Source organism: Crinia signifera, chromosome 19, assembly GCF_055691185.1.
Source record: "Crinia signifera chromosome 19, ASM5569118v1, whole genome shotgun sequence".
Classification (NCBI taxonomy): Eukaryota; Metazoa; Chordata; class Amphibia; order Anura; family Myobatrachidae; genus Crinia; species Crinia signifera.
This window is the reverse complement of record NC_139226.1, coordinates 107,555,847-107,568,460: the sequence shown is the minus strand read 5'-3', so window position 1 is coordinate 107,568,460 and position 12,614 is coordinate 107,555,847. Positions and strand designations below refer to the sequence as shown.

At 48.4% G+C, this 12,614-nt stretch overlaps 1 protein-coding gene across 6 annotated transcripts in view; it reads right to left on the bottom strand.

Moving 5' to 3' along the window:
• Positions 1-8,868: 8,868 nt before the first annotated feature.
• CCDC27 (coiled-coil domain containing 27) overlaps positions 8,869-12,614 on the bottom strand; it is a 66,305-nt gene continuing 62,559 nt past the window's right edge. For all 6 annotated transcript variants that reach the window (XM_083163112.1, XM_083163114.1, XM_083163113.1 and 3 more), the window contains one exon: positions 8,869-9,085. In XM_083163112.1, the coding sequence (XP_083019238.1) occupies positions 8,954-9,085 (132 nt within the window). In that variant the 3' untranslated portion in view covers positions 8,869-8,953. The remainder of the gene's footprint in view (positions 9,086-12,614) is intronic.

Sequence of the window (12,614 nt, the reverse complement as noted above, 5' to 3'; positions counted from 1 at the left end):
CTGTGAGGTGAAGTACCGCCAGTGACCACTAGAGGCCACTTGACAGCCCAAATTACTCCTTTGTGTGCTAAAAGATAAGTGAACGCAATTTTTAAAGAGATGCTGATCAGTTTCAAACTTGCTGGATATGCAGAGAGGGAGCTGTGTAGACAGAGATTTGAGGTAGGAGCAGATAGGGACTGGGGGTGGGGTGGAGAGTGTGTGGGCTAAAAACTGTCACAGCTCAAAGTGAAAGTAAAACTGTCACAGCTCAAAGTGAAAGTAAAAACGGTCACCTGCTCAAAGTAAAAGTACATTGCAGAAGCCGTCCTTTGTATGGGCTTTTAGCTCGTATTATATACTGTACCATTGCTTCTTTTGTCATAATTTGAGCCACTTTCCAAGAGGAGGAGGTTTCTGGGTAACTGGAACCTCACCTGCATTTGCCTATGGAAACCCAAATGTATAGCTACACAGGGGGTGTACATGCGGATTCGGCCAGTATTCAATGCTCTTGATTCACTGCTTTTTTCGGTTACAGGGCTGTTTTTCAGCGAAACTATGAATTTTTTCTCAGAAAATGATATCTGCTGTATTCAATGTTCACTGATCGCCGAAAGCGACCAGTGATTGCCGGTCAATTCACCGTTTCATAGTCGCTGCCATTCGCTGGTATATTTCAATGGGGTTTTGACTCTAATTCGCAGAGAGTGTATTCAATGCTAGGATGGAGAACTGCTTTCAGCATGATTTTCGTAGTTTCATCATTTCGCATTCAACATCTTTTTTAAGTGAACTGTAATGTGTACTTTTAAAAAAAATGTTTTCTGTTCATTTTTTTGGTATCCAAAAATCAGGTTTTTTTTTTATTATTTGAAGGGTCTTGCTATTTTTATTAACAAGCATGCAGCACATAAATATATTTGTATTTTTTTTCATGACGTATGCAGGGGGGCGGGGACCCGCTCATTAATATTCACTGCGCTGGGTCCCGCTCATTACATATGCATGGAGCGGGACTAGCTCAGCGCAGACTGCTGCCTGGCTCCCCTGGCCCTCCCTGCATTGAATATTTGTTTCCTGCTGCTCTCCGTTCCCCTGCTGCGGCCGTCCTGTCCCCCTCCTGGCTGTGCAGCACCGGCAGGCTGCCATCATGCCTGCCACCGCCTTGTCGCCGTATTGGGGTACTTTCGCCATCAGGGGCAGCGAGCCCCTGAGGCGTTGAATACTGTGCACGGCGGGGCAGGCGATGAATCAAAATGCAAGCGCAGGTCAAAGCGTTACAGCGTACTCTGTCCCTGCACTCGCCGGAGCCTTAGTATACAGTATGACAGCAAAAGCTTTTGGAACTAGTTTAGCTATTTACCTCTATACTAGTGGTTCTCAACCTCGGTCCTCAAGACCCCCACACAGTCCACCTGTTCGATGTCACCCAGCATGTGCACAGGTGCACTCATTACTCACTGACACATTTTAAAAGATCCACAGGTGGAGCTAATTATTTCACTTTTGATTCTGTGTGGAGACCTGAAAAACGTGCACCGTGTGGGGGTCCTGAGAACCGAGGTTGACAACCACTGCTCTATAATAATGTCAGTGTTGCCAGTGTTGCCTCTCGAAATGGCTGGGAGGGTCCCGAAATTGGGTCCCTATCCTGGCCCCCCAGAATGCAGGCAGTCTCCCACGACCCCTCCTCAGCGGGGAGGTCCATGGAAGTAAATTACGCGAATCGTATCATTGTAGCCCCGTCCCCTGCTATGCAATACCTGAAATACAGGCATTGCACAGCGGGGGGCGTGGTCATGAGGATGATATCACGCTGGCCATGCCCCTACACCCGATGTTCCGCCAGCCACCCCATCCCTTTCCCGCCCCATCAGCAGCCCCACCCCCCTGCCTCACTGAACTGGCTGCCCTCTTCAAAGAGGGCAGCTAGAATGTAAGCAACTATGACTAATGTGTTACTTCTGTCAGACCATTTCTAGAAGTTATACATTACTAATAACCTTAAACATTAATCATTATACTTCCAAGCAGGTACACATCTCCGTTACCTCTCATCACCATGGTCTCTGTTAAAGATGAACTGATTCAAGGTTCCTAGATGAAAGTAGTGTGCTTTACTGACAGCAACACCATGTATATTACAGGTTCTCTTCCCGACCTCCTTGCTGTACATTCGCCCCTATCAGTGTAATTAATTCTGGCATACACTGGCCTCGCCACTCCCAGAAAATAGCTGAATCAGGCCCAGAATGTAAATAAAATCACCCAGTTTATCGCATTTACAACTTTATAAGTAGGCCCCCATACACACACACACACACACCTAATTCCGGCACTGAAACACAGTAAGCCAGTGACTGCAGTAAGCAATAGGGAAGTGAGGAAATCTTTTACCACATTCCTCAACATTTATGTTTGACGAAACTGAATGTGCTGCCCGTCATCCCACACATTCCTCCTCGGTGACTGCTTGCTAACCCTGCGCTTGCAGTACTGAGGCCTCCTCTCTGGTCAGGAGATTTGCATGTTTCCAAATACACAATACAAGCTGTGTCCAGGCTCCATGTTATTTGACAGATATTGGGGGTAGTCACTAGATTTCTTCCAGTTCACCATCGATGGTCTCCATCTATCCTGCCATTGGTACTTTACACTAATCAATAAATCAGGGCCAATGAGGGACTCAGGTGCTGTAAGCATGGCTGCTTGGTCACCTGTCTGGCTACCTGTACTAATGAGTTTAGTGACATCATGCAATGCAGAAAACCACACGACGCACAATCTGCCCTTCCCTATTATATTGCATAGTAAATATTAATTATCTGTTTATTTCTAATAATAAAAAAATACATTTAATATGCAATGTAATAAAAATGTGTATGCGGTGTCGGGGGGCTCCAGAGATATCAGTGTTCCTGGCCCCAAGATTTCTGTTGCTGGCCCTGTGATCCGGTCACATCTCCCCAGCCAATGCTAATATAATATCTATATAATTTATAGAAGGGTGCCCGTTATCCCAAACAGTTTCCTTACATTATGTGGTGTATATAGTTCCTATTGCTGTGTAAGTATCCCGTGGAAGGATATAACAGATCTTAATTTCTTGTGTGTAAGTTGGCGTATGAATACCTGTAATGTATGTAGTTCCTGCCCTGCAGTTTATGAGCAAAGAAGCATGCTGAACTTCCTGTGTCCTCCTTCATGAAGGTTTGATATAAAATAAGTTACAGACTTAACACTGGCGACGAGGATAAAACCTATTCTTCAGTATTGCTCCAGTGATCAGTAGAATGCCAAAGGACTGACTCTACACAATTGTGGGGTGAAAAAGGGCAGCACATGCAGACAGCCATCACTGAATACAGGAGCACGTGAGTTCTATCATTCTTTCTATACAGAAGAGAGGAAAGAGGACATTAAGGCAAGATGTCAGGATATATTGGCACAATAGCTGCTTTTGACTGAGAGGACTGGGCTACATATATTGAGAGAGTGGAATTGTACTGTGATGCTAACTGTGTGCAGGCTGACAAGAAAGTAGCAGTCTTACTAAGTGTGATGGGGGCCAAAACATACAGTTTACTGAGGAGTTTAGTAACACCTGAGAAGCCAGCCACCAAGTCATTCACTGACATTGTGGACATCTTACAAAAGCATCTAAATCCTAAACCATTAGTGATTGCTGAAAGATTCAGGTTTCACAGAAGAAATCAAAGTGAAAGTGAAAGTGTGTCTGAGTACATTGCTGCATTAAGAAAGTTATCTGAACACTGTGAGTTTGGAGCAGGGTTATCAGATGCCTTAAGAGACCGATTGGTTTGTGGGATGATAAGTACAAATACACAAAAGAAATTGCTGGCTGAGCCTAAACTGACCTTAGAGAGTGCACTATCCATAGCTATTTCAATGGAGACTGCAACCAGAGATGCATCAGAATTGCAACAGAAGGCTCCAGAATGTTCTACCACTCCAATTCATTGGAATCAGAGAAAGCCCTGTGCCTGCTGTGGGAAGTCCTCACATGAAGCCAGTCAGTGCTGGTTTAAAGACAAAGTATGTCGAAATTGTAAGAAAAGAGGCCATATTGAAAGGACATGTCAGTCGGGGAAAACACCCAACCGCTCAAAAGCATATAAAGCCTCTGGGAGAAAATATACAACACCCCAGGTGCATAAGGTAACCGACAATAAATCCAGTGCTACGAACCGTACAGTATCCTTTGCCCAAAATAGAGGACATCTTTGCATCCCTTTCAGGGGGTGACCGCTTTTCCAAAATTGATCTAGCTCAAGCGTACTTACAGATGGAAATTGAGGAAGCATCCAAGAAATATCTTACCATCAACACACACAAAGGCTTATTACAATAAAACCATCTTGTGTTTGGACTATCTTCAGCCCCAGCACTATGGCAGAGATCAATGGATATAGTCCTACAAGGAATACCAGGAACACAATGTTACCTGGATGACATAATTGTAACAGGCAAAGATGACGTGGACCATCTAAATAATTTGGAGAAAGTGTTAAATCGACTACAGGAGTATGGACTCAGAGTAAAGAAAAACAAATGTGCATTTTTCCAAGAAAGCATTTCCTACTGTGGACATGTAATCGATAGAGAGGGTCTACACAAGTCGGCTGACAAAATTGAAGCAGTACTGCAAGCACCCCGGCCCCAGTCTGTGTCGCAGCTAAGATCTTACTTGGGTCTAGTCAATTATTATCACAAGTTCTTACCAGACATCTCCACAGTCCTACACCCACTAAATGCCTTATTACAGAAAAGTGCTCGTTGGAAGTGGACAAAAGACTGTGAGGAAGCTTTTGCAGAAACAAAAAGATTGATTACATCTGATAAAGTCCTTACTCATTTTGATCCAACACTGCCGATCAGACTGGCATGTGATGCCTCACCATATGGCATTGGAGCAGTGTTGTCACATCAACTAAGAGATGGAAGTGAGAAACCAATTGCATTCGCCTCACGGTCCTTGACTGCAGCAGAAAAGAATTATGCGCAAATTGATCGAGAGGCCTTAAGTCTAGTGTGGGGAGTGAAGAAATTTCATCAATTTTTATACGGACAAAGGTTCACATTAGTAACTGATCATCAACCATTGGTGTCAATTTTTAACCCCCAAAAGGGAGTTCCAGTCATGACTGCTGCTCGTCTTCAACGTTGGTCATTATTCCTGGGTGCACACTCATATGACATTGAGTTTAAAGGAACAAAACTACATGGCAACGCTGATGGTCTATCACGTTCTCCCTTGCCCCAAGGCAATGAAGCCAGTGACCAAGATGACCTGGACATTTATCACAATATGTTAATAGAACAGCTACCTATAACCAATGACATGATCAATCGGGAAACAAGGAAAGACCCAGTCTTATCTAAAGTAATGGAATTAACTCTCAAAGGTTGGCCTAAACATGGCAATGCTCAATATTACGTTTTTTCAGCCAGGAGGGATCAACTTTCTGTCTGTCAAGGAACTCTGTTGTGTGGTTCCAGAGTGGTAATACCGCCCAAACTGAGACAAAGAGTGTTGGAAAATTTACATGAGGGGCATCTGGGCACAGTAAAAATGAAGAGTCTTGCTAGAAGCTATGTGTGGTGGCCAGGAATCGATGGGCAAATCGAAACATTGACAAAAGGATGTGAAGGGTGTCAAGGAGTTCAAAATTCACCATCCACAGCCCCACTGCACCCCTGGGAATGGCCATCATCTCCATGGCAGCGGGTACATATCGACTTTGCTGGTCCATTCATGAATTGTATGTGATTGAAGTTGGAGGGGAATTGTGGCGTCGACACATTGATCAAATAATTGAGGCCAGGAGGCAGATGACTTGTGAGTCGGAATCTGGACACAGTCAAGCTAGTGATGTAGGGGTTTATGTTTATCCCCATGGGCCTGGTACAGAGACTGTTCCTGACACTGAGGAAAATGTATACCCCTCTGGGTTGACTACAGAGACTGTTCCTATGCCTAGAATGGAGTCACCTGAACAAGAGGTTCCCCTAGTGACAACAACTGACCCTGAACCTTCTGGTGTGACTTCAGTGGAACAGCCTGTCTTTAGGGAATTTAAACATCGTTACCCAGACAGAGTTCGTAAGGCACCCCAAAGGCTTGATTTGTAGCCTTCTGGGGTAACATATACCTTGTGTAGTGCTACATTTACAATTTGTCTGCTTGTATCTAAGTTGGGAGGAGTGTGGTGTATATAGTTCCTATTGCTGTGTAAGTATCCCGTGGAAGGATATAACAGATCTTAATTTCTTGTGTGTAAGTTGGCGTATGAATACCTGTAATGTATGTAGTTCCTGCCCTGCAGTTTATGAGTAAAGAAGCATGCTGAACTTCCTGTGTCCTCCTTCATGAAGGTTTGATATAAAATAAGTTACAGACTTAACACATTATATGCAGAGCGTTCCTCAATCAGAGATCAAACACATGAAAAGAGCCCAAATTGCAGGTGATTGATAGCAGGTGGATGCGATACCTTGTCCTGTGCGCATAGCTCCGGAGCCTGTGAGTCGCACCACCTGCAGACACAATCATTAGGATTGCTTGTGAGGCTTGGCTGGGATCATGTGCAATTTATGGCATGCAATCCTGCCAGGAAGGTTGCGTTGGCTCAAGGGGGGGGGGGGATCGCAGGTGACTTCTCAGTGGGGAGGTCGCCATAGAATATGCCCAGATTAAGGGTCTTCAGATTTAAGTTCACTTTTATGCTGCCCATACACTTGCGATGTCCCATTGCATCTGATCGCATCAAGTGGTGCCCAGTGCAGCACCCGATGTCGCATGCCATTTGTGATGAACATCGGGTGCTGCGGGGTACTAACTGGCTGGGGACCGGAGCTGTCAGGCGGGGGGACTCAGCAGCGGCAGCATATGACTTTGAAATACTCTGATTGGCCAAGGCCGCTGAGACTGAGAGCTCTCTCAGCCAATGAGTGGCCTCACATTCAGGCGGCCACTCATTGGCTGAGAGAGCTCTCACTCTCAGCGGCCTCAGCCAATCAGAGGGCCGTCCAGTTTTTCAAGTCATCTGCTGCCGCCGCCGAGTCCCGCCGCCTAAAAGCTCCACCTCTCCGGTCCCCAGCTCCTGCTAAGGTACCGGCCCCCACTCCTCGTCCGCCACCGGCTGCTCCGGTCCCCATCACTGCCCCGCTCCCCATCCCTGCCCCGTTTCTGCAGCTGATTGCATTCGAGCAATCGCATGTGGTTAAAAACCACATGCGATTGCTCATGCTATTCGATAAATGACATATGCAATATCTGACATATGTATGAGCAGCAATAGTCTGATTGTTGTAGGTACAAGCAGGGTGAGGGGGGAGGAAATAATTCAAGCAGGGTGGGGGGCAAGGGCATAATACAAGCAGGGTGAGGGGCAGTGGCGGTGCAGGGGATGCAGCTGCTAGGGGGCCCGGGGGCCCCGTTGGGGCTATCCTCTGCACTCTCTTTAGTTACTGCACTGCCTGACCAGTGTCTCCCCTTCCGGTCGTGCTACTGTCACCGGGGCCTACACACGAACACACGCACACACACAGTGTGTGACTTTGCCTGGCTCCAGAGTTGCTGACTATAACAGAGTCATGGGAGAGTCAGAACTGATGATCTCATTATCTCGCAAGAATGGAGGAAGCTCCGCAGCGGCTCTCTTAGCTGTGCCGTGACTCAGGACTCCCCTCTTCCCTCCATGGCATGGTCTGCACTACAGTGCCAGTGTCGGCGGTGAGTAATCCGCACAGTCTGCGACCGCGATCATCCCCTTTTACACTGCACTAGTGCCACCGCAGGTTTGGGGAGGAGACATCTCTGGCAAGAGGCCAAGGATGTTTATGGTTTGGGCCGGGCACGGGCAGCAACAGCAGGAGCAGAGTCTATACAACTCCAGTGCACCGTGCACGGCCCTTTCCTCTCCTCAATGTTGTCTCCTCACAGTACAACCTGACTGCACAGTATCACATACCGCTACAATCAGCTTCCTCCTACATCCTAATGGCATCTGATGCCGAGGGAAAGAGTGGAGGTTGCAGTCATTTCCAGTAATGTGATATGATTGGCCCTGCACCATACCATGTATCCTCCTCGTGCTGTGGGGAAACGGGTTGAGCTATTTGAAAGAAAGACCATCTCTCATCTTTACAAGTGATGCCCCTTCTCCCACAGACGTCCATCATCTCCTAAAATTCATTTGGATTACAAATCGTTTGGGGATTCAAGCCTAATTCCTAATTATCCAGTACAAAGGAGAAGACGCCAAATAGGGAGAATTGCCTGTATCCCTAATCAGGGAACCAACACATGGGACTTCATCATCACTCCTTTCCTGGTGTCCACAACCCTTACACCAGAGAACAACAGATGGTAATTTAACTATAACTTTATTTCACAAGAATTCCACACCTGTGGAGCTCCGCAATTCAATTAGCAAAAGCATCCTGTGCTCATTTTTATTTTATTTTATTTAATGTGTGTTTTATTATTTTTCTTGATTGTTTTTATATGTCTATAATAAATTGTTACATTTTTTGAGATACCCTCTGGTCTTTCTAATTGTTCAGCCAGCGCTGGCACATTTCCTTTTTCTTTACTGCAAATATATGTGTAGGCTTACACATCTGCTCACATGCGCCCACACAGATGATAAAATCATTAGCTCGGGGTGTTTGCACATGTGCATGTGCAGACCCCCACCATTGGGGACGGGGACGAATTCAGACCTGAGCGAGTCTGAATGGGCCCCCAAGTGTTCTAATTTTCATGAGACAGTCAGGATTTTTTGTAGGTTCCACTATAAAGGGGGAGTGGGCATATATAGAAAGTAGTGGTCCCAATGGAAAATCGGCCCAGCACACAAGTCACAATAAACAAAACCAACTTTATTAAAAACACCAGAAAGTGGACTGCGAGTATCATGTTGGCACAGTGCTCAGCCGATGTAATTCACAGGGCTTTCCTTCTTGTTGCCGTTGACGACTGCTTAACATGGGAGATTTCCGATGCGTAAAGGGGAGGGACGTTCACTCCTTTCTTCTTCAGTTGTTGGTGGAAATCAGACCGGTCCGCAATTATTTTCTACAAACAATAAAAATACAGAAGAAATGCCTGTATGATTTATTAGAACAATACAAGGAAATACTCTACCATACAATAAGGAAACATGAGCTAGTCCATATTCACAGCAGGTGACAGAAGGAATGTCTCATAGCTGTGCTGACTCTGAACATAAACCACTGCTAACACCCTCAGTATCTCTTATATATATGTGTGGCTTTCATATTCCAGAGCAATGTGTTGCCGCTGGCAGTGCCAGATTGAGGTCTAAATGGACCTGGAGCTGAAATTATCAAGGGCCTATTATGCGCAATAATAGGGGTTGTAGTCAGCACCTAATAATGTGGGGGGCGTGACCAGTGTTCTGGTTGGGCGGTCTGCTCATGGGTGTGTCTCTATTTGTGTAAATACTTTCAACTAATTATATATGCCTGGAAAAGGCAGGGGGCTGGCATAGGAAAAATGCAGGGAGATATATTACCGGGTGCCCAACAAAGGTGCACCCGCAGGACGCCGATGTCCTAAGATACTTGCGGGGTGAGGCGGAACTCCAGGCATAAAAAAAATACTGAAAGCTGAAACTTGGTAGCCAACATTTCAGCACCTTTTATGTGGTCACCTAAGTTTACCACACCATATACCCCTTATACAGATGTAGCCCCTGTCATCTTTGGCCGGGGCTCGCCAGAGCCTCCCCTCTGGCAAGCGCCGGCAGACAGGGGCTACACTGAACTGGGAAGCATGTGCGTCTCACGCGCGTCCCAATCCTCCGCCGGCGGAGCAGTGGCATCCTGCCTGTCTCCACTTCAGGGAGACGACCAGGGTTAGGGGGGGTCAGGCAGCGAAGGGGACCGGCGGCGGGGGAGGCTGCGGGGACCTGGGGGAAGCTCCGTTGCCATGGGGTGCGTGAATGTCTTGTGCACGCGCACCCCCGTGTCGGCCATCTGTACAAATTATGCAACACAATAGTAGCCCCCTTATGCTGTACTTGCCTCTTACACATTATGCCACCAAAATTCACACCGATTGAGCCAAAATTCACACTATGGCACACGGATTTAGTCAAAATTCACCCATGTTATCCTACGGGGAAAACGTTCCAGCTTTGCCTGGCATACCAGGCAAACCCTCTGGTTTCCAGGGGCTAGCAATGCGGGGCCAGGCTCGTTGGAAAGCCCTGGCCCTCAGCTACAAAATGGGCCTATTTGGAGAGTGGGCCTGGAGATGTAGCTCCATCAGGTCCATTGTTAATCCGGACCTGGCCGCTGGCTATTGTACCTCCATATACTGGTATAATGAGGCCCATGTTTGTGCTATAAAAGAGCAGAGATGTCGGCAGAAAAATGCGGAACACACTGAAATTTACACTTCCTGGTCAGCCATGTTGTAAGTATACCTATACACTTTCACATGTGATTGTTCCTTCTAATCATAGACATAGAGAGGGGGGGACAGATGCTGGGCATGAAGAGGGGGGACAGATGATGGGCATACAGAGGAGGAGGACAGATGATAGGCATAGAGAAAGGGGGACAGATGCTGGGCACAGAGAGGAGGGGGGACAGATACTGGACATAGAGAGGAGGAACACAGGGGAGGAACTACTGCCAGTGCACTGCACCGGGGCCCAAGGAGTTAATGTAGAATTAGCTGGAGCTGGGGACTGTGGGCAGCAGCGCAGAAGGAAACCCAGCGCTGGGTTGAATATACAGGCTGCACCAGGGAGTCAGTGCCAGTGCGCAGGGCAGCATGAGGCCTGGCAGCGTCGATGTGGAAGAAGCAGGCCTGTGGCGGAGCAGGAGACCCTGTGGCATCATGATTGCGTGAAGCAGGAGGCCCCGCTGCGGCAATGCAGGGCGCCCAGCAGAAGTCATAGGAGGAGAAGGAGACCTGTGGCAGAGCATGAGGCCCAGCGGCATCAATCAACAGGTGAAGAGACCCGGAAGCGCATAAGGAGGCCTGGCAACTGTAAGCAGGAGGCCCGACTACTGCTGTACAGGAGGCAGGACTGGCGGTGGTGGTGATCAGCGGGGGAGCAGATCTCCAAGCTGAAGGTACACAGCTTTTAATGTTGGTTAGGGAGGGGGATGCAGGTGCAGAAGGGGTTAATTAGGCTCTCCCCCTACTCCCTGTTTTCCCCACCCCTGCCTTTCCCCTCCATACACCCATCTCCTCTTTTTCTCTCTCCCCCTGTGTGAAGACTCCCGGGCTCATGGGTGCACGTAGGGACCTAGCGCTCGTATCCGCCTTGAGAAAGGCAGTGTTTACAGCATTGCACAGTCCCGGGAGAACTTCGGTTCGCGGATCACACAGTAAGGCCACAACAGCGAAGGTACAAGACGCACCTTTATTTCATATTATCAATAGATATGAAAACCATAACCCCACCACTAATACTACACAATACAAGTAGCCTACAATATACACAGCACACACTAACTAACTATATCAGAACCACACAAAGGTGAACACCTCCCCTTCCCTTCCACAGTCAATAGTCACCTTGGGCAGTCTCTGAGCTGAGGCTGGTGGAGCCTCGGTGAGGGAGAAATGCAAAACCCCGGCGGAGGTACGGGCTCCACTGAGCCAGGGCCGATGCCCGCTGCCGGTCCTGCAGGTGATGAATCCCAGCCGCTTGGCCTGTGGGTGCCGTCGGGGTGCTGGCACGCTGGATGCAATCGCTGGCTGTGGTATAGGATCCACTGCGCCAGGGCCGATGCTCGCTGCCGGTCCTGCAGGTGATGAATCCCAGCCGCTTGGCCTGTGGGTGCCGTCGGGGTGCTGGCACGCTGGATGCAACCGCTGGCTGTGGTATGGGGTCCACTGCGCCAGGGCCGACTGCCCACTGCTGGTGTTCTGGTGGGGTCTGGAGGGACCTCAGTTTCCTCCCCTGGGATCCTGCCTCGCCGGGTCAGGGATCCTGGATGGATGCAGAAAGTAGCACCCAGAGCTGCTGTTTCAGCCCCTTTTATCCTTGAGTTCTGCGACCGGATTGGTCGTTGCTTGAATCCTGAGATGTAAATGCCCCTGAGTCCTGTGTAGGGATTGGCTGCGGCTGGAGCCCTGGAAACTGGTTGTTCTCTGGGACTCTCTGGCCCCCTGCAGGTCTGGTGCCGGCCAGTCTATAACAAGTCCCCAGGGAGAACAAAAGGCCAGGAACCATTGCTGATAAGGGGGCGGCCCAGGTGTGAAGTCAAAACAGACCATATTGTGGATTGTAAGGTCTCAGTCTATTCAGCTGGCTGATGCTTCCTGTAGGAGAGAGGGGGGATGAAATAAGGCATCTCCTGCTGGATTCAGACACCCTTAGAGAAATAGTACAGTTCTGCCTCCAGCGTGGCAGTCTCAGGCCTGCAAAGGTCTGGTAGTCACTGGGCGCTGTTTAGGAATAGCTGGGTGCCTGCCCCCCTGTGTTGGGGTGCAAGCACGGTAGGCCTTTAGGGGGGCTACCCACTGACGAACTGGGGTGGGGCATCCGAAGGTTCGTCATATTCCTCCCCCTTCCTAAACCCGGTCGGAGGGGCTGGCTCTTGGATCAGGGCCAGTCGGG